At 39.7% G+C, this 23474-nt stretch overlaps 1 protein-coding gene across 2 annotated transcripts in view; it reads left to right on the forward strand.

Moving 5' to 3' along the window:
• The window catches only part of LOC106874286 (toll-interacting protein), a 54777-nt gene that overhangs the window by 16351 nt on the left and 14952 nt on the right, over positions 1–23474 (forward strand). For both annotated transcript variants that reach the window (XM_089339811.1, XM_089339810.1), the window contains exons 2-5: positions 8482–8652; positions 10345–10478; positions 12264–12312; positions 13467–13619. In XM_089339811.1, coding sequence (XP_089195937.1) covers positions 8482–8652; positions 10345–10478; positions 12264–12312; positions 13467–13619 — 507 coding nt within the window. The remainder of the gene's footprint in view (positions 1–8481; positions 8653–10344; positions 10479–12263; positions 12313–13466; positions 13620–23474) is intronic.

Genomic DNA, 23474 nt, shown 5'->3' on the forward strand with positions numbered 1-23474 from the left:
CAATGTACAGGGCTTGTGTACATACACACATGCCTTGAGGTTTCCCCACAAGAAATAATCACACATGAACAAATCAAGAGACTGAGTGGGGCCAAGGAATGTCACCAAACCTGGAAATGAGGCATTGACCGAAGAGGGGGCGATGAACATCCATTTGATGCTCTGGCTGTGTGAGCCGTCACCCCATTCTACTGATACCACACACGTCAAATAGGTATACGTTTTTGTTGTAATTCAGGCACAAAGAAGTTTATTATCTCGATGTAACGCTCGGAGTTTACAGTAGCAGCATTTCCACTATTGTCTTAAAAAAAGTAAGGACCAATGACAGCAGCACTTCCAACAGCACACCAGACCATCACTTTTGGGCTGTGCAGTTTTCTTGGATTTTCAAGAGGCTAATAACATGAAAATGAGCTTCATCACTCGTTAACAAAATGAGGTTGTCATTTGCCTCAAAAATTGCTTCCATCTGACGTGTGAAGTTAAGCTACTGTACATAGTCCCATGGTTTCAACTGTTGCCCATTGACCGATTTCTACAGGTGGAAATGCAGTTCGTCATGCAAAATACGCCTTACTGATCGATTACCAATGCTAAGTTCAGTGGAATGCTTCCAAGCAGATTGATTCAGACTCCATATCAAAGCTCGTCTGACGTATTCCACATTTTCTGGAGTCCGTACCATTTGTGGTGCATTCACCCAACATAAGATTGTGTTATGGGTGGGAACAGTCTGGTTTTGGTGAATGTTGAAGTGACTCTGAAACTCATGCCGAACTGCTATGACAGACTTGTTATTCTTCATGTAACTGTCATAGGCAAACATGCAATGCTCTATCATCCACAGCACCATGGCTTCACCTGAAAAGAAAAAAAATGCTAAGACACCATGGACCGAATAGTACTTGTCGGACATATGTCCCTCCCCCTGGGGCTGACTAGTAGCCATTTCAAAAACGTCCATCCTCTCTGCCCCACCCTGTACAAAGCCTTGCATTTACTCTGACCTCCATACCATGTTTTATCGAACCTTGAAAAGAGGAAAAGTGAAGTTGAAATCAGAACAAAGCACTGGGACTAAATACAGCACAACATTTTTGTCTGATGCTCTCTCAGTTCTGCCAATCTGCCATCCCTTGTAATAATTAGAATAACTAGTGGGACCCATGAATATTTCATGGCATTAATAGTAAACTAATTGGGTTATTTCTGAAAACTCCTGAAAGCATGGCCTGTGTTGTGTCTGTATCAAAAGATAGTCGCTCATCTACTAATCATTGAAAAGTGAAGGAAATTGGAATACAATGATTACTTAATGCACTTTATATATACACTTTATATACATTATGCACAATTTCATAGACATAATACACAGCAGTCTCCCTCTCTCTCTCTCTCACTCTTTGCCTTACCCTCTTTTTTTCTCTCCTTTTTCTTTCACTCTTTGCCTTTCCCTTCAACTGATCACATGAAACGAGGAACAAGCAGAGTTATTATAAAATGGTTTCAAATTTTTGGCACAAGGCCAGTAAATTCAATTGAGGGGTTAAGCTGATCACATCAACCCTGGTGCTCCACTGGTACTTATTTTATCAACTCCAAAAGGATGAAAGGCAAAGTTAACCTTGGCGGAATTTGAACTTAGAATGTAAAAATGGACAAAATACCACTAAGTGTTTTGCTTGGCATGCTAACGATTCTGCTAGGTCACCAGCTTAATAATTGTTATTAAAATAATCCTTAATATTAAATAATCCTTATTAAATAAATAATCCTTTCTACAATAGGCACAAGGCATGAAATTTTGAGGAGGGGGTCTCGTCTATTACATCAACCCCAGTGTGTAACTGGTGCTTATTTCATCGACCCCGAAAGGATGAAAGGCAAAGTAACCTTTGGTGGGATTTGAATTCAAAACGTAAAAATGAGCAAAATGCTGCTAAGCATTTTGCCTTGTATGCCAATGGTTCTGCCAGCTCACTGTCTTAATGATAATTATAATAATAATTCAACAAATAACATTGACCTTTCATATCTGTTGTTATAGATTTCATCATTTCCTTATATAGGTTATCACGAGAGAACATGTGATCCTCTGTGATTGCATGATTTGCCAGAAATAGTAACCAAATCTTTTTTTATCATGCTCTAGTTATTGACTAAACAAAGCAGAGGGAGAAAGATGCATTGCAGAGTTCAGTACTAGATATAATGACTAAAAAAAGAAAAATGAGACAAGATGGCCTTGTATTGAGTACCTTTGATCATGGGGCCTCGTAATCAACTCAGACATGGAGCTAAACAAAAACATCAGTTAAAAATATAGACATGATCAATGGTTTATGATTGCTGTACATGAGCAATAATTTTGAGGGGATGTGGGGTTAGTTGTTACCATTTACCTCAGTACTTGACTGGTACTTTATTTTATGAACTTGGGAAGGATGAATGGCAGAGCTAACCTCAGTAGGATTTGGACTTAGAATGTAAAAAGCTTGAAGGCATCCATTGTAACATTATACAGACAGGAATAATAAACAACAGCAGTGATAGGATGTTTGACATTTTGGGATGTCACTTTTGTTATCTAATGAGAAAAAAAATGTTATGTCATGTCTTAGATAAAGTTAGTAAATATTTCTACTGAAGTTATCAGATTTTTTTTCTCCTCTCTCTTTCTCTCTTTCATTTATATTTTTGCTTATTACTTTTTCGTTTTTCGTTGTTCATATTTTCACTGTCAAATGTTTTGACAAGTATATACAACATTGTAATTTGGTTTGATACAACCCAGCATTGTGTGAATTTGTGGTGACCGAATACAGTGGCATGGGTTTTGGCCACTCTGTTCCTTATATGTAACATGTCTTAACCCTTTAGCATTCAGATTACTCTCTCAAATGTAATGCTTATTTATTCACATTGTTTTGAATTAATCATGCATTACCTTGTAACTAAGACATTTTCATGACGTGATTGCTTAATTTTAGAAAGACATTGTAGGATAGGTGTGAAAGATAAGATCTGGCCAGTTTTATATTAAACTGGTTGACTGTTTAGGCCAGCTATGGCTGGTTTGAATGCTAAAGGATTAAACATATGCTTCTCTCTTCACCACCCTTAAATATTGCCTTGAGCAGTCCACACACCCTACTAACTGAGCAGCTACTCCAGAATATTCTCATGGAAGTTTCTTAGAAAGAATCTTGTTGATGATGATGTAAACACGCACCTTTTATTTAATTTGAGGCCTCTGCAGTTTGTGATGCTTTTAGCCATAGCCTTTTTAGATTACATCTGAATCCTGCATTGGTAATAAACCCTGAAATGAAAACAATGGCAAAGTCAGTCCTGCTCAGATCAGTTTAGTCTTGGATCCTTCTGGGTTACTGATAACATAAAGCACCAGTCAAAAAAGTACTGTGGGAATGGGGTTCAAAATTTACTCTATCCTCTTCCTCCTCACATTTGTGGAACTTACCAATCCTTTATCTTTTACTTGTTTCAGTCATTAGACTGTGGCCATGCTGGGGCACCCGCTTTGAAGAAGTTTTAGCTGAATGAATTGACCTCAGTACTTTTTATTTCTTAAACCTGATACTTATTCTATCAGTCTTTTTTACTGAACCGCTAAGTTACAGGGATGTAAGCACACCAACACTAGCTGCCAAGCAGTGGTGGGGAAAATACTCACCCCCCCCCCCCCACACACACACACACTAGGCTTCTTTCAGGTTTTGTCTTCCAAATCCACTCACTAGGCTTTTGTTGACCTGGGGTTGTAGTAGAAGACAATTGTCCAAGGTTCTACACTGTAGGACTGAACCCAGAACCAGATGGTTAGGAAACAAGCTTCTTACCACACAGTCATGCTAATTCTAAAAATTATTGTCATTATTGTCTTCACTAAGATAAACAGTTGACATTGTGTTAACTGCTTTTGGGAAAAGTGTGAATGTCACAACTTCCTATTTCATCATCCTAGACAACATTTAATCTGATGAACCAACAAGGAAATATCTACATGGCTGCTTGATCTACAAGAGATAACAGCTGAATCTCCTTTAAATTTTACCATACCATCTTTAAAAGAAATGGAAGGACATATTGGTATTATAATCCTATATATACCACTACCTGAAATGAAGGCTGGATGGCTATGGTTGGAATGCCTTTGATTGTAGGTCTGCTTGTTCATCTGAGCTTAACATCAGTTCATCTGTTTCTCTCTACCATCTGCACCCACTCAAATGCCATTAGAATAGTAATCTTTTCTTATGATAAACAACATTGTTATATTGTTGTTTAATGAAAGACATTGACGTAAACATGTGCATTGTATTGTTTTCGTGTTGATATTAATCATCTGTCTCAGCTGTATGTACACCACTGCACTCGTCTCTAACATGTACACCGCCGCATTCATATCCAACCAACATTATTAGGTCACTAACTCTGTTGTATTTGCCTGCTAATGCATGCACTCCTCCCTCTGTCTCATTGCTCTTTCTTTCTCTCTCTCTCTCTCAACTTATTTATCATTCCTTTCTCTTGTACATTATTATTATGTATTACTATAGACAGCAATCAAGCAGCAATCCTTGTTGCTATTCATATAAAGAAACAGGCATGCAGATTATATTTTCCCCCATTGGAAATCTAAACTGCCTTTTGATAAGTAAATTTAATACAGAGATCCAGAATAATTGAACAGATGTTTTTTTTTTTTTTTAATCTTTAGTCTTGTATCTGTTTCAGTTATTAGGCTTTGGTCAGCCCAAGGTTCCATGCAGTGGGACTGAACTTGGAACCATGGGGTTGAGAAGTAAAGTTCTTGCCACACAGCCATGCCTGCACCTTTTTATTTATTCATTTATTCTTTTACTTGTCTCAGTCATTTGACTGTAGCCATGCTGGAGCACTGCCTTATGGGTTTTTTTAGTTGAAGAAATCAACCCCAGGACTTATTCTTTGTAAGCCTACTACTTATTCTTTCAGTCCCTTTTGCCAAACTGCTAAGTTATGGGGACATAAGCACACCAACATTCATAGTCAAGCGATAGTGGGGATACAAACACAGACAAAGGTGTACACACACAAATACATACATACATATATATATATATATATATATATACTAGCAGAAATACCCGGCGTTGCCCGGGTTAGGGATTCACACAGACAGACAGACAGACACACACACACACATTCCCAATACATGTAGGATTCCTCACCATACAGGTGACAGGCACAGCTGTAAGATGCATTACGGATCTATAGCAATTGGAAGGGCATGACCCAATTGAAATAACAACGTGTGACGTTTGGAGTAAAGGGAAATGAAAGTGTCGCCTCTGGAGTTTGCAAATGACCACTATACCGATAGGTAACTGTGCAGACAAAATTTACAATCGATAAATGTCTTAGAACAACCAGTCTCTCATCTGGGAAGGCCTTGAAATCAATGTTACCAACTGGGGACTATGTGTGTCGCAGTGATAATAAAAAGACCCAAAGGAGGTCTGCAACGAAATAATTTTACTCAACACTTTGCAAGTGAATCAGTGGAGGCAAAGATGCGTCTCATTTACTTGACAATTTATGCACCACATTGCAGAAATCACAATGTAAGTATATCTGAAAGGGTAGTCTTACACTGTTGTACCGTTGAATTACAAATAATGCTCATCCGTTATGTTCGGGTTAAAATTTCATCGACATCAAAAATATATGAATTTTCATGGGAGTTATGGCCGTTATGCATAGAATATAATTTCCAAATTTCATAAAGATCCATTCAGTACTTTGGACGTAGTTTTGGATAAGAAAACAAATGACTAATGTGTGTGTTTGTGTGCATGTGTATGTGTGTGATGGGTGTATATATGTATAGATATCTGTATGCATGTATATATATGTGTACATATTACATGTACATCTATCTATCTATATATATATATATATATATCGTAGCACGAACGGACCCGGGTTTCAGGGTTATTTCCCTTATCTACACATATGTATACATATACATGTATGCATATAGATCTATATCTATATATATATCTATACATATACGTGTACATATACATCTATATGTATACATATACATCTCTCTCTCTCTTTCACTCTTTATCTCTTTCTCTCTCTCTGAAAGTATCTGTCATTACAGTATCGAAATGTGATTGTTTCAGTTAGTAGAATAGTTTCATTTTTAAAGTGAAAGTATTTGACATGAGTGTTTTTGTTTCACTTTTGACACGTAATACTTAAATAGTGGAGGAGATATTATGTTGCCGTGGGCTCGAACACTGCAAGAAGTTAAAAAAAATTTTTGACTAAAATACAACTGGGACCCTAAGTAAGGCATCTGTAAAATTTGAATGAAATTGGTTGCGTAGTTCTCGAGTTTTAGGGATTCACACACACACACACACACACACACACACACACACACACACACACACACACACAGACAGACAGACAGATACACACACACACATTCTCATTTTTATATATATAGATATATATATATGACAGGCTTCTTTCAGTTTCATCTACCAAATCCACTTACGAGGCTTTTGTTGGCTCAAGGCTATAGTAGAAGACATTTGCCCAAGGTGCCATGCAGTGGGACTGAACCTGGAACCATGTAGTTGGGAAGCAAGCTTCTTACCACACAGCCATGCCTGCATTTATTTATTTATTTATTTTTTACTAAAATCCCTCCTCTTTAGATTTGCACCTTCTCTATTTTTGTCCCCACCTCCACACTCAACTACTGACCATTAAGAATACTAAACACTAACTATATTTAAACCTCATTTCAACTCACCTCATCTTGGGACTAATTTTTCCTCTAAAATCTAATACTCCTATCATATGGTGTTCCCTTCTTGCTGTGCTTCAGTTCTGGTACTGTTCTTAAGGAGAGCGCAGATGGAAACTTTATTGACCCCTACTTTAAAAGGTAGTATTAAGGAGCAGAAGTTGTAGTCTTGTCACATCACAATTCCAATCTGATTTGCTTGCTGTTGTGATATTTCTGTGCCTACATTAATCCTGATTGAGTAAACTCATCAAAAATATTCCAGATATGACCATCTGTTTCAGAGTGTATCTCCAACTAAGTTATCTAATGCAGGGGTTTTCAAACTTTTTGACTTGCAGACCCCTTTATATTTCAGGCTTTACCTTAGGGACCCCCTTATAAACGCTTATGAAATTTATACATAAATATTTGCTTAAAATAACATATTTTTACATTTATTTATTTAACAGTATTTAACAAAATAGGTTTATTGTCAATTATACACACAGGATTTTTTTAATACATACTTAGTGAGAAGGATGTACTTGCTTGGCTCTGCACGGACCACAGTTTGAAAAACCCTGATCTAATGCACTCTTTTTGAAGATGGTAGTGTGTGTGATTTCAGGTAAATTTGGCTGCTATTTCTAGCAGATAGTGCTTTGGTGTGTAATCTGGGGTTTTATGTAGGATCTCCTGAATCACCCTCTGAGGTTGACCTCCATTTTTGAGGATCGTTTGTTTTGTATTATTTTTGCTATTTCTTTCTTTTGTTTCAACGCCAGTAATATTTGTTATATTCTATTATTGTTCTTTATTGTTATTGCTGATTCCTTTGTTTTACTTGATGTAAATCCACCCACTCCTTGTTTTTGTATTTATATGTGTACTGTTCCTTGATGTCTTGGGCCCTTCAGGCCAATAAAACATTCATTATTATTATTATTATTATTAATTATTATTATTATTGTTGTTGTTGTTGTTGTTGTTATTTAAGGCGGCAAGCCAGCAGAACTGTTAGCATGCCGGGCAAAATGCTTAGCGGAATTTTGTCTGCCGCTACATTCTGAGTTCAAATTCTACCGATGTCGACTTTGCTTTTCATCCTTTTGGGGGTTGATAAATTAAGTGAAACACTGGAGTCGATATAATTGACTGGTCCCCCTCCCCACAAATTTCAGGCTTTGTGCCTATAGTAGAAGCAATTATTATTATTATTATTATTATTATTATTATTATTATTATTATTCAGTAGTTTCATTTTTATAACGTGCTTTCACTTCACTACCGAGCGCAGATCTGTGTGCCTTGGGTATGTGCTGTGGTTTGCTGTGATGCTCTTATGGTTACTGTATTGAAAGTGTTTTGCGTAGGATGTGTGCAGTGCCCAGTAGTGCAATTTTCTGTATGTTATATATATTTGTAAGTCCTGGTATTTTTGTTATGTATTTATTTTTATTATACCTAAGGCACCTACTATGATAGGAATTGTTTCTGTTTTAGATTCCACATTCGAGTTACCTCTATTTCCAGGTCTTTGTATTTTGAAAGTTTTTTCCATTTCTTTTAGGGAAACGTTGTCATCTGCTGGTATTGATACATCAATTAGAAAGCATTTTTTTTCTTTTTTTTATTATTATTATTATTATTATTATTATTAATTGAAGGTTATGGTAGGTGAGCTGCCAGATGATTTCTTGCGGGTCTCCTCCAACCCTACCGAGCAACAAATCGCAGCAGATGAGCGAGTAGCCCAAATTCTTCAGGCACAACACCAAGCCGGAATGTCTTTTGTGGCCGGCAGTGTTGCTGGTCGACTTAGTATTAAAATAGTTACAGTAAGTATTCAGTAAACAAGCTTTTTATACTTTAAAACCATTCCACTATCTCCTTCTCTCTCACTCTCTTTCTCTCTCTCTCTCTCTTCCTCCTTCCCTTACTCTTTTTTTTGTGCCTAAATGAGAAACTATTGTTTTTAGTATTGCCGTGTGGAGGTCGTGAGTTGGCAGAATCCTTAGCACACTGGGCAAAATGTTTATCAGCATTTTGTCTTTATTCGTTCTGAGTTCAAATTCCACCAAGGTTGACTTTGCTTTTCATCCTTTCGCTGGTCGATAGAATAAGTACCAGTCGATAGAATAAGTACCAGTTGAACACTGGTACAATTACAATGACCCCAGTGGTCATTGTAATTGGCTTACCCCTTCCACCGAAATTGCTAGCCTTGTACCAAAATTTGAAACCCTTATAATTATCATTGGGCAGAAAGCTAGCAGAATCATTAGTGTGTCGGTCAAAATGCTTTGTGGCATTTCTTCTAGTTCTTTACATTCTGAGTTCAAATCCTGCCAAAATCAACCTTGTTTTTAATCCTTTCGGAGTTGATAAAATAAAGTATCAGTCAACTCACTACTGGAGTTGATGCAATTGACTTTCTTCCACCCTCCAGAATTGTTGGCCCTGTGCCAAAATTAGAAAGAAATACTACTATTTTCAACTCTTTATTTTCTGAGTTCAAATTCTGCTGAGATCAGCTTTACGCTTCATCATTACAATAAGTACCACTCAAGTACTTGCCTCCTCCCCTCAACAAGGCTAGACTTGTGCTAAAATTATAAACATTATTATTATTACAACTACTACTACTTTTAGTGATTCTAGTGCTAACATGCTACCTTAAAGATAATGTTTTGGCAGTGACATGAGCTTTTATATATAGTGATTATTTAGTGCTTATTTTTGTGAGGAAGTAAGAAGTTAAACAGCAAAATACATCAAGTCAAGGAGTTAAAAAAACAGAGGCAGGGTTGAAAATCACTGAAGTAGGGGATTCTTCATTGGCTGGAAATAGTTATGGTTGTTGTTTAGACCCAGGCCAGCCCAAGCTGAAGACACTTATGATGAGAGCCTTCAAACCATGACCATTCATCACTTCATATATCAAGGATCACATTTTCTCATGTATCCTTCCTTTTTGATGGAGGTACAGAGTCATGTGATTGAGCTTTGGCTGCTATTTCTAGCAGATTGATCGACCTTGTGGAAATTCCTTCAATTGTAGTTGCTTAGCTGCAGATCAACTCTGATCAAGTGGACACATGATAAAAGGGTTTACGGCTAAGACCGTCTTGTTTATATCATGGACAACATTTTGTCTTTCTGTTTTTTAAAGATACTAAGGCATGTGATATGAAGATTTGGTTGCCCTTTATGGCATTTTCAGCCACTAAACAGCAATTCCTTCCTGTCACAATATACAACTGAGTATGCTCCTTGAATGAGCATGTTTGCAGCGGTTATTTTGGTCATATGCTGTAACCGGCGTTATCTCTTAATGAATTGTTTCCATTATTAACTTGAGCATGCTTTTCCTGTGTATACTGTCATTGTGTGCAAAGTGTAGCAATTTAGCCATGACTTAAAACTTCGTCCTCTTGATAACTTATCTTTCGTGTTGCTTGTTTCTAGCACCACTTTCCTGTTTCTAAATATACCAGTTATAATTTGCATGTCTTTTAATTTCTGATCAGGCTCAATTAACCAAAAACTATGGCATTATGAAGATGGACCCTTATTGTCGCATCCGAGTAGGACATGCGGTGTTTGAGACTCCAACTTCGTATAATGGAGCAAAACTTCCTTCCTGGAATAAATGTGTTCAGTGGTAAATATGACCTTGTTTTAAAGTCTTCCTCATTCTTCTCCCTCTTCCTCTCTTTCCCTTTCTAATGCCAACCACTTTTACACAGATGGTGTTCATGCAGTGGAAATAAAATTTAAGCTGTATGGTTCCAGAGTGAACTTCTTAACCATGCAGCCATAATCTAATAGAAAACATAAACTCCTAAGGTGTGGCAGCTTTTCAAAGGCCACTGGATTGTTCCTAGTCTTATGGTGTTTAGTGGATGAGAAATAAATGCTTCTGTGGTAAAACACCACTAGTCTATCACAGATAACAGTCTGGTACCTATTTCTAACAACTAGTTAGATTATGGTAATTTAAATAATGTGTCCTACCTTTCCAGCTGGAGTAATCCTGTATCTCTTCTACAACAAAGCACTTGTTCCTGTCCCTCTGTTATACTTCAACACCTAGCACAAAGCCAGCTCTTTCAATACTGCACCCCAACTCAGTTGCAGTGGGTGTCTTATCTTGCAAGCCACTTAGCAATCTCACTAGGGCCAGTGCCAAGAAAAAAGCACCTATGACACTCTGTTGAGTGACTGGTGTTAGGGAGAGCATCCAGACTTAAAGACCATGCCAGAATAGACATTGGAGCTTGACACAGGTTTCTTGGTTCATCAAATTCTCTCAACCTTTTAGTATTTAAACTGGCCATATCCAGACCAGATCTGGCCTCTCACATCTAACCAACAATGTCATTCTACAAAAATATGATCACATCATTGAAATTTTGAAGCTAGAAGATGATGCATGATTAAAATAAGCATTAAACTTGACAAAGTAATCTGAATACTAAAGGGATAAATCATTTACCCAGTGCAAGCACAGAAGGCAGGTATTGGATGATCATGACAGTAATGATTAGCACAAGAACACAAAATGTTTGCAATAGATTTGAATTAAAGACCTATGTGCAGATCAGTCTAATACTTGGCCATGACACTTCTAAGTTCATAGCTACAATAATAAGCAGAGAAAACCAGAAGACAGGAAAATGAGTGGAGATGAATGCCCCCAATGTTCTTTTCTCTTACTTTGCTGAATTAATGGCTTTCTTTCAGCTGTGACTGTTCGGAATTCCACAATCCTTTAAAATACATTTTTTTCCCCAACATTAGAAGAATATGTATTTGTCATACTTTAACATCCAACCATACCCACATCTGCTGTGGTCCCCACCAGAATCTATAGGTATTCCAGAAATAGACTGGACAGAAGAGAGAGGACAACATGTCCACACTTACTCAGGATATTGGAATGTGTGCAATATTGTCCTCTGCTTGTCAGAAGCTTGGTGTATCTGGAACAATAGTTCTGTGGGCCAGACCTAGTTGTCTGGCCAACTACCTGTATATCAGGAGTTGCTGAGCTAAAGTGGTATTAGCCAACAATATTCTTGTTACTTAGAGTGAAGCCATAACCATTCTGGATGCGACTGGGCACTTTTAAAGTTTGCCTTCTAAAATATGATTTTATAATCATTCATTTGCTGTTTTGACAGTGGTCAGCCATCTCTCTTGCTCTCTCTCTTTTTTTTTTTTCGTTTCTATTTTTATATGCATTACTCCTGTAAGATTTAGGGCTTAAAGTATTACTGTATCCATTATGAAGATAATGAAATTATTGTTGTGGAAACCAAAATGTCTACACAATAGCTTTTTCATTAATATTTTTATTTATTAATTAAAGTGTGATCTTGATCTAATGATAATTAATTAGAAACAATCAAACATCTGAGATTATTTTTCTTTTACTCTGTTCCAGTTACCTTCCAGTTGGCGTGGACAGTATGTATCTTGAAATCTTCGATGAGGTGAGTTTTAGATGGCCTGTTTTCTCTTATACTAAATAAGTGTGTTAGCATAATTAGTTGTACACATTTGTTCAGGTTCTTACCTTTTGGAAGTTTAACATATTTTTTCACACACATTTACATACACACATCTATATTCTGGGCTTCTTGATGCATCTTACCATGTTGTATGACCTATTGTCCGAATGAGACTTTTATGTACAGTGCTATTTGTTTCCAGTTCTCCACATACATCATTTGGAAACTTCGATCCCTCATCTGGTGGTTGATGTTAAAGCTAGGAATAGATGACTGGCTAGTGAGAGCCATTCAAGCCAGGTACAGGGGTACCTTTAGCAAAGTGAGAGTTAACAAGTACAAGAGTGAATTTAGTGTGCAGGTAGGAGTCCATAAGGGTTTGGTTATGAGTCCCCTTTTATTTTATCATAGTCCTCCAGGCCATAACATTGGAATTTAAGACTGGTTATCAATAAGAACTCCTCTATGCTAATGACCTTGTTATTATAACTGAAAGTGGAGGAGAATTAGAATTAAAATTCCAAGGGTCTTAAAGTTAACTCGGCAAAGACTAAAATTCTAATTAGCAGAAGAACAGACAGAACGCTAATCCCTTCAAATGAACAGCCCTGTTCCATATGTAGACAAGGTGTAGATAGAAATTCCATACAGTGTGGTCAGTGCAAACTATGGGCACATGACAGTTGCAGCAGAATCAAAATACAGCTAAGTGAACTGGAACAATGTGAAAATGAAGTACCTTGCTTTAGAACACAACACAAGCCCAGTCCAGGGATCAAACTCACTACCTCAATGTAGTTAGCTCAATGCTCTAACCACTGAACCACGTGCCTTCACACATGGCTTCTAGCCTAGAACCTTTGTCAAAAAAAATTATCAATTTTGATTTGTAGAACATAATTTCAATAAATTTATGAGAGACAATTATAATTTAAATATGAATATTTTTAAAGAAGCAGTTACATATCATAGAACTTGAGGTAGTCTTGGGTGGGTTGGCGTGAAATGGCTTAAACTCAATGTCAAAATGATAATCTGTTTTACTGAGAACAATAATTAGCATGCTTGTAGCATGTGAATCTCAACAATGAAGACTTTGCATTTATTTATTTCTTTATTTTTTGCATCTATTTCAGAGATCTTTTACTGTTGATGATAGGATAGCATGGTGTCACGTCACAATACCCCAGTCTGTCTTGAATGGTGATGTCGTTGATGACTGGTACCCTCTTAGTGGAAGGCAAGGCGAAGAAAAGGAAGGCATGATTAATCTTGTTTTATCTTTCACAGTGAGTATATATGTTCATTTATCTATATATATATCATCATCATCATCATCGTTTAACGTCCGCTTTCCATGCTAGCATGGGTTGGACGATTTGACTGAGGACTGGTGAAACCGGATGGCAACACCAGGCTCCAATCTAATTTGGCAGAGTTTCTACAGCTGGATGCCCTTCCTAACGCCAACCACTCAGAGAGTGTAGTATATATATATATATATATATCATCATCATCATCATTTAACGTCTGCTTTCCATGCTAGCATGGGTTGGACGATTTGACTGAGGACTGGTGAACCAGATGGCTACACCAGGCTCCAATCTGATTTGGCAGAGTTTCTACAGCTGGATGCCCTTCCTAACGCCAACCACTCTGAGAGTGTAGTGGGTGCTTTTACGTGTCACCCGCACGAAGGCCAGTCAGGCGGTGCTGGCAATGGCCACGCTCAAAATGGTGCATTTTATGTGCCACCCGCAGAAGAGCCAGTCCAGAGGCACTGGCAACGATCTCGCTCGAAAATCCTTACACATGCCACAGGCACAAGTGCCAGAAAGGCGACGCTGGGCACAGGTGCCATCCCGATTTTGCTTGCCCCAATAAGTCTTCGCAAGCTGAGTTTCGTGTCCAATGAAGGAGACGACGTTGGCATGGGTGCCAGTCGTCGAATTTAGTTTGATTTCGATTTCACTTGCCTCAAAAAGTCTTCGCAAGCGGAGTTTAGTGTCCAATGAAGGAAAGGTACGCATAAGTGGGCTGGCTACACCCCTGGCAGAGGCCTTGGATTTAGGTCTCACTTGGCTTGCCGGGTCTTCTCACGCACAAAAAATAAATAAAGCAAATGTACACGAAGTACAATTATTGCTAGAAATATACACACATGCGCACACACACACACACACACACACACACATGCACACACACACACACACACACACACAGTGAGAGAGAGAGAGAGAGAACCTCGCTAAGACTGAAATTTAGGATTTCTTAGTTTTCTGTGAATTGATTTTGATAAAACTTTTCTCAGCTGGTTTGCACACGATTGCAACACCATTGTTATGTTTTCATTATTCTGTGTAATGTCCTTTTTTATTTCAGATTCTTCAGTTTTTGGATGAACCATGCTAATTTCTTTTGAATGAAAATAGCCCATGTAGACAGTTTTTTCCATTAAATGAAGAGTAGTGATACATATTAAGTGTACATTGAGTATATATTTAACAGAAAATCATAATAATATTATAACATTTATTGACATAATGAATTATTTAGCCACAAGAGCGCCAAGGAAGAAACAATCTGATTGTGTGACCTCCAAGGTTGTGACACCTAGGGGTTTCAGGAATATTGGCCACAAGTTATGTGGAAAACCTGGACAAACAAGCAAAGCCATTTTCACCACCTCCAGACTTCCTCATGTACTGAAAACCACCAGAAATTGCATCCCCAGGGCAATGGCTTCTGTGCGGGAACCCATTAAACTGCCTCCTCACAGGAGGGCCCAAAAGTACATGATGTTAGACATGAATTGTGTTCTGTTCACTGACAAAACCAGGGTGACCCTTGACGAACCTGACGGTTGGATAAATGGTTGGGTCTATTTTGGAGATGAGTGTCACCAAAATGTACAACATCAACAACAGGGTGGAGGAGTCATGTTGTGGGCTGGTATCATTGCGGACAGACTTTTAAGGAATCTTGTATTCATGCATGACAATACTCCCTCCCACTCTGCTGGGACCACACAAATATTCCTAGAGTCTTGCAGCATACAAAGTGAAAGGTTGATGGTGTGGCTGCCAGCACCTCTGGATCTCAACCCTATTGAAAATCTTTGGTCCATCATTAAACAAGATGTTTATGCTGATGGTCACCAATTTACATCAAAAGATATCTTATGGGCAACCATCCAAGCTGCAGTGGAGACAGTCCAACATGCTACTATTAAGAAATTGGGCTTTTGAAGTTATTTGTCGAAATGCTGCTCATGTGGCTAAATGATTCATTATGTCAATAAATGTTATAATGTTATTATGGTTTTCTGTTAAATATATACTCAATGTATGCTTAATATGCATCATTACACTTCATTTTCTGAAGGAAAACTGTCTAGATGGCCTATTTTCATTCAGAAGCTATTAGTGTGGTTCATCCCAAAACTGAAGAATCTGAAATTAAAAAAAGAGAGGATGTTACACAGAATAATGAAAACATAACAATAGTGTTGCCATAGTGTGCAAACCAGGTGAGAAAAGTTTTATCAAAATCAACTCACAGAAAACCGACAAATTCTAAATTTCACTCCTCAGCTATTAGTGTGATTCTATATGTGTGTGTTTGTATATATATATATCATCATCATCATCATCATCGTTTAACGTCCGCTTTCCATGCTAGCATGGGTTGGACGATTTGACTGAGGACTGGTGAAACCGGATGGCAACACCAGGCTCCAGTCTGATTTGGCAGAGTTTCTACAGCTGGATGCCCTTCCTAACGCCAACCACTCAGAGAGTGTAGTGGGTGCTTTTACGTGTCACCCGCACGAAAACGGCCACGCTCGAAATGGTGTCTTTTATGTGCCACCCGCACAAGCCAGTCCAGGGGCACTGGCAACGATCTCGCTCGAAAATCCTACAGGAGCCAGTCAGGCGGTACTGGCAACGGCCACGCTCAAAATGGTGCATCTCATGTGCCACCCGCACAAGAACCAGTCCAGGGGCACTGGCAACGATCTTACTTGGCTTGCCGGGTCTTCTCACGCACAGCCCATTTCCAAAGGTCTCGGTCCGTAGTCATCGCCTCGGTGAGGCCCAATGTACGAAGGTCTTGCCTCACCACCTCAGCCCAGGTCTTCCTGGGCCTACCTCTTCCACGGGTTCCCTCAACTGTTAGGGTGTGGCACTTTTTCACGCAGCTATCCTCCTCCATTCTCACCACATGTCCATACCAGCGCAATCGTCTCTCTTGCACGCCACAACTGATGCTTCTAATGTTCAGCTTTTCTCTCAAGATACTTACACTCTGACGGGTATTCACGTTGACATTACACATCCAACGGAGCATACTGGCTTCATTCCTTGCGAGCTTACATATGTCCTCAGCAGTTACAGCCCATGTTTCACTGCCATGTAGCATGGTTGTTCGTACGCATGCGTCATACAGTCTGCCTTTTACTCTGAGTGAGAGTCCCTTTGTCGCCAGCAGGGGTAAGAGCTCTCTAAACTTTGCCCAGGCTATTCTTATTCTAGCAGCTACACTTTCAGCGCACCCACCCCCACTACTAACTTGGTCGCCCAGATAGCGGAAGCTATCGACTACCTCTAGTTTTTCACCCTGGAATGAGATAGAAGTTGTTTCCTGTTTGTTTGCAGTCTTTATTGCACCTGAACATCTGCCACAAACAAAAACTAACTTGCTAGTTAACCTGCCTTTGATGTTGCTGCACCTCTTATGTGTCCATAGCTTGCACCGGGTACATCTTATAGAGTTACTACCTACTCCTTTTCTACATACTGAGCAGGGCCATCTACCTGAAGGGGTTTGTGTTTTATCTACCTTCCTACTTATTAGGATTTTGGTTTTAGCTAGGTTGACTCTAAGGCCCTTCAATTCTAGACCTTGCTTCCACACCTGAAACTTCTCCTCTAGTTCTGATAGTGACTCCGCAATTAGGGCAAGGTCATCAGCATAGAGGAGCTCCCAGGGGCAACCTGTCTTGAACTCCTCTGTGATTGCCTGGAGGACTATGGTAAATAATAAGGGGCTGAGGACGGAACCTTGGTGGACCCCTACCTCTACCCGGAATTCATTGCTGTACTCATTTCCAACCCTCACCTTACTGGCAGCATCTCTGTACATGGCTCGCACAGCTCTCACTAACCATTCTTCTATCCCAAGTTTCCTCATTGACCACCAGATAAGGGATCGGGGGACCCTGTCAAAGGCTTTCTCCATGTCAACGAAAGCCAGGTACAGAGGTTTATCCTTAGCTAGGTATTTCTCTTGCAACTGTCTCACTAGAAATAAGGCATCAGTAGTGCTTTTACCTGGCACGAACCCAAACTGCATCTCATCTAAATTGATTCGCTCCCTAATTAGTTGGGCTATGACCCTCTCTGTAACTTTCATAACCTGATCTAACAGCTTGATGCCTCTGTAATTATTTGTATCTAAAGCGTCCCCTTTACCTTTGTAGCAGTTGACTATGATGCTGCTACACCAGTCATAGGGTATGACTCCTTCGTGTATCACCTGGTTCGTAATACGGGTGACTAGGCTATAGCCAACACTGCCAGATATTTTGAGCATCTCTGCAGTGATTCCTGATGGGCCGGGGGCTTTCCCGGTCTTCATACTCTTAATTGCTTTATCTACCCTGGTACTATCAACTCGGATAGCTGGTCCCTCTATTGGGTCGACATAAGGCAGGCTCTCTTTCTCCCATTCATTCTCTTTATTAAGCAATCTATCGTAGTGGCATCTCCAGACCTCTTTCTTTGCATCCTCATTTAATGCAAGCGTACCATCATCCATGCGAACACATTTCTCTCCTACAACATCACTATTCTCTCTCCTACACTGTCTTGCAACACGAAATACCTCGAGTCTTTGGTCCTCACGGCGCAGAACATTGGCAAATCTTTCCTTATCTGCTTCCCCTCTGGCTAAATAAACCTGTCGCCTAGCCTCCCTTCTGGCACATTGGTACAATTCCCTGCTACCACCGTTCTTCCAGTCCTTCCAAGCCTGTTTCTTTTGTCTAATAGCCCTGTCTACCTCCTTGTTCCACCACCACGTTACTCTGGGTTGGGAGGGGACCTTACACCACCCACAAATCTGGTCGGTGGCTTTCAACAGGTTGTCCCGCAGAAATCTCCAATTGTCTTCCACGTTGTATGATGCTATATCCCCTTCTATTTCGTTAAATGCTTCAAGTAACTTGTCTCTAAGTCTCTGTCCGTTTGCAGGGTCTTTAAGCTTCCACACCCTTCTTCTCCAAGCCTGTCTAATTCTGGGCACCCATTTTGCCTTGATCCCAAAGTCGCTAACTACTAATCTATGTTGTGGGGTACATTCTTCGCCAGGGTAGGTTTTGGCATTTATAAGCCGCCCTCTTTCCCTATTTCTGGCGAGGATGTAGTCGATTTGGCTAGAGTGTCTGCCGGAGCGGTAGGTGACTAGGTGACTGGCAGGTTTCCTGAAGTTGGTATTGCAGACCATAAGATTGGTTGCATCACAGAACTCCAGCAGTCTGGTTCCCTCCTCGTTGCGGGAACCGAAGCCATAGCCTCCATGTATGCCATGGAAGCCCCCAGCACGACGTCCGACATGACCGTTGAAGTCTCCAGCCACAAAGAGAAGGTCCCTGTCACTCGTCGACGAGGTAGTTTGCAAGAGGGTGTCATAGAATTGGTCTTTCAGACCATCTGGTAGCCCAGGTTGAGGTGCATAGGCTGAGATGACAGTAGCTAATCTATGATGAAGCACTAGTCTGATCTTAAGTACTCTGTCACTTACTCTAACGACCTCGATTACCTTATCCACCCATTTCTCCGCTAGAAGTATTCCTACGCCCCCGACCCCGTCAGTGTTCCCTGCCCAGAAAATCTTGTACCTGTGTTCTTTGCCTGTGAGGAACCTTGCAGAACCTCCTCTCCATCTTACTTCCTGGATGCAGCACATATCTACGCATCTCCGTTCAAGCATCTCAACAATTTCACCAGATCTACCTTTCAGCGTGCCGACGTTGAGAGTGCCAATCCTAACAGTATGGGTGTTGGGGGTGTGGGCCTGTAGCCTGGGAAGGGGAAAAGCAGTGTCGTGTACCTGAAAAGAAAACTTGCAATTGGAAGAATTCATAAGCAAAACAGTACCTACAACCTGCAAACATTTCTCAACCTTAATGCGCTACCCAAAGGTAGGGGAGAGGATGGCCAAGGCCACTAGATGGGTTCCGGGAGACAGCCGAGGTTGACAGGATGACAGAGGAATGAACTTCCGGTGGAGGGGGCGGGATGACAGAGGAATGAACTTCCGGTGGATGGGGTGGGATGACAGAGAAATGAACTTCCGGTGGAGGGGGTGGGATGACAGAGAAATGAACTTCCGGTGGAGGGGGTGGGATGACAGAGGAATGAACTTCCGGTGGAGGGGGTGGGATGACAGAGGAATGAACTTCCGGTGGAGGGGGTGGGATGACAGAGGAATGAACTTCCGGTGGAGGGGGTGGGATGACAGAGGAATGAACTTCCGGTGGAGGGGGTGGGATGACAGAGGAATGAACTTCCGGTGGAGGGGGTGGGATGACAGGAATGAACTTCCGGTGGAGGGGGTGGGAGGGCGGGTTACCGCCAGCGAGTAGATAGGGCTCTTAATTGTAGATTTTAAATATTTGAGAGACAACAATGCATAAATCGTAATTTTTAAAAGATCAATGAATTCTGGGTGATTAGAATATAACGTAGCATGAATTTAGGAAGCTTTATATATATATTTATTTATTTTGATTGATTTCTTTCCTCCGAGGATTTTCCTTCAAACATGTTTGAATATTTGATAGATGTTCTCTCTTTCTCTGATGATGGTTTCTGAAGATGTTGCAATTTCGGCATGTCTGTTCTTTGTCAGTGTTGATGACAGAATACAGATACAAACTAATTAGGGAAGTGAAAGAAACATAGTTTTCTAAACTGCTGCAGTGACAAGATGACTTTTGACTTCAATGCACCTTGTGGAGGGCTTATTAAATCAAGCATTCGTGTTCTTCCTCTAACTAAACCTTCATAAGAACTGTTTTTAATGAGTGGAGTGATACTCAGTTATTTGAATGTGATTGGATTTCTGAGTGAAACAATGATAAACTAAAGCTAAGCACCAAACTAAAAAATCCGATACTGCATAAGTCCTACTCAAGCTATCATGGAAAAACCTGTAAAAACAAATGAAATAATTTTGTATATATTGAAGATTAAACTAACAGATAGACACTGTGTAACATTATTTTATAGTATTAAACATCATAATGAATTTGGGAGAGTAACATGAGACTGGCTCATTGACATGATCCAAACCTTGAACCTATCACTTGCCAGGAATCAGTGTTGCTGCTTACACTACAGAATACCTGTCAATCCCGCTGAAGATTTTAAAATCATTTCTATTACCTATTACTTAATTTTTTATTGTATATATTTTATTTGTTTTTTAAACTGTGCACTCTTTACCTCCAAGGGAATTTGTCAATTAATGTAAGTATATTGGATATTGTAATGTATATATATATATGAATATCTACAAGTAGTTTAACTTGTCTTACTATGTCAGCAGATCGTTTATCTTGTAGAAATATAAATAGCTCATTTAAAATAGCTTTAAAATATACAGATAACCTAATTAGCAGTGGAGGAGGATGTACCGAAAGTGTAATTGCTAGAATAAGACTAGGATAGTGAAAGTTGAGAGAACTTTTACTTCTGTTGGTGACCAAAGGTCTCCCTTTGACTAAAAGGAAGATTGTATGATGCATGTGTACAAACAGTAATGCTACATGATAGTGAGATGTGGGCCTTGAATGCAGAAGACATGCAAAGACTAGAGAGGAATGAAGCTAGTATGGTCTACTGGATGTGCAGCGTTAGTATACATGTGCAATGGAGTGTTAGTGTATAGAGTGAAAAGTTATGTGAGGAATTAGATGCAGTATACAAGGGAAAAGAGTGCACTGGTTTGGTCATGTGTTAGACAGTTGCATAAAGAAGTACCAGAAACTTGAAGTGGATGGAACGTGTGGAAGAAGGAGACCCAGGAAGACATGGGACGAAGTATTGCAGGCCAATCTCAAGATACTGAACCTTACAAAGGAGATGGCAAAAGACTGAGATATCTAGCACTTTGCTGTACTCAAGAAGACCCATCCACCATAGCAGAATTGATATCCTAAAACTGCCTTGGTAATGCTTGTTCACCAGTTGCTCTGCCCCACTTCCTCTCAGCCTCGTCAATCTTCTCCTCCTGCATCTCATCCCCTATACCCATCACTTCCTTTTTCACCTGAGAGCAGAATAGGCACATACTATCCCTCTCCCCTGGCTTTTTCAGTTACCTTCCTCCCACCTCAAACCACTTGCATTTCCTACTGTCTTCCCCTACCTACTGTTTCCACCAATCACCTCCTTTTTGTACCTTCTCTCCTCTCCTTGTGTTGTTTTCCATCTTAAAACATTTGTCATCGTCAGTGCCCTCACATATCTACTGTGACCCTCACCCAAGCTTCTATATTTCTCAGCATCATTTACTGCAGTGACCTCATTCTGCCCACTCACCCAATCCAAGCCTCTATATCACCTCACCTATTCTCACTACCCCCAATGTTCCTTAGTGGCATGTCCTGATACATCTTTGCCATCATCATGCACTCTCCTTTGTTTTCCAACAGGGGTATGCTTGTATTTACTCTTCAATAAGACACCAGAATCTGTCTCTCTATATATTTAATCCCTCAACTGGCACAAAACCACACCCACTTAATACTTTCTGCTCTCTCTCCAAGTTTAGGGGTTTGTGTATTACAAGGTGCTTGGTGACCCTGTTAATATTAGTGGCATGTGAAAAGTGCTGGTGATGATGCCACATAAAAAGCACCCAGTACACTGTTTAGTGGTTGGTTTTAAAGAAGAGCATCCAACTGTAGAAATCATACCAAAACAGACTAAAGAGCCTGACGTAGCTCCTGTTAACCTATCCAACCCATACCAGCATAGAAAACTTGAAGTTGCACGAAACCGAATCAAATTCTTTTAAATCATACATGTAACTCATATTAAATGTTTCATTTGTCCACTCACTGTGTGTGTGTGTATGTATGTATATATATATATATATATATATATAACGTTGACCACTAACGTGGACATTCAATGTGCTAGAAATAGATCACATCTTGTGTCTATTAAGACCTGGTAATTAATCGATATTAATTAATATATGAATTTTCACCCTATTTTTTAATATATATATATATATATATATATATATATATATATATATATATAGAGAGAGAGAGAGAGAGAGAGAGAGAGAGAGAGAGAGACTATACTGCTCTGTAACTTAGAGTCTGCTTCTTTTTCGGATTAATGATTTACCGATGGCGCACACACACACTCACTTCCTGTTTGTCTGCTTTGAGAAGTTTCACATCTGTTACGGAAGGACTAAATGTACCTGAGCAGCAAATAAATATTTAATAAATTAGGGAGTAGGGGATACACTTGAGTGATTTGTGGAGATGGGTGAGGGGGCAGTCCGTCAGTTTAAGCTGACAAACAGTTGTCAAGTTATACAATAGTTTTCTTGCTCGTTTATATCGTCACTCGTCTCTGGCATGGCTGTGTGTACGTGTCCTATCAGTTCTCTACTGCCACCACCACCTATGTCCACCTGACTAAATCCTGTTTATTTTTGTCAGTCACTTGATATATTCTCTCCTCTCCCTTTCATCCTCTTTATTTCTCTCTCTCTATTTATATATATCTCCCCCCCTCTCCACTTAGTAACACTCCTTTTCTGTAGGTTTGTTGCGTTTGTTATTTTTTATTTAATCTTAGTCTGACTTCATTTTCTCTCGTGTCATCGTCGTTATTGACCCAATTGACCAGCTCCGGATAGTTTAATCATGAGGACCTACATATCCTATCCGAACACTACTTCAGTATATACAGTCCAAACCAGTAACGGCCAGGTGATTACCCCACCAGGGGTCTACCACTATGTCCCAAATCAGGTATTGTTTTTCGTTTGTTATTAGTTTGTCAACATGGCGATAAAGTAGAAGAGAAGAGGGTGGTGGGTGGTGGTAGATT

Source organism: Octopus bimaculoides, chromosome 22 (assembly GCF_046866305.1).
Source record: "Octopus bimaculoides isolate indiv1 chromosome 22, ASM4686630v1, whole genome shotgun sequence".
NCBI classification, from domain to species: domain Eukaryota; kingdom Metazoa; phylum Mollusca; class Cephalopoda; order Octopoda; family Octopodidae; genus Octopus; species Octopus bimaculoides.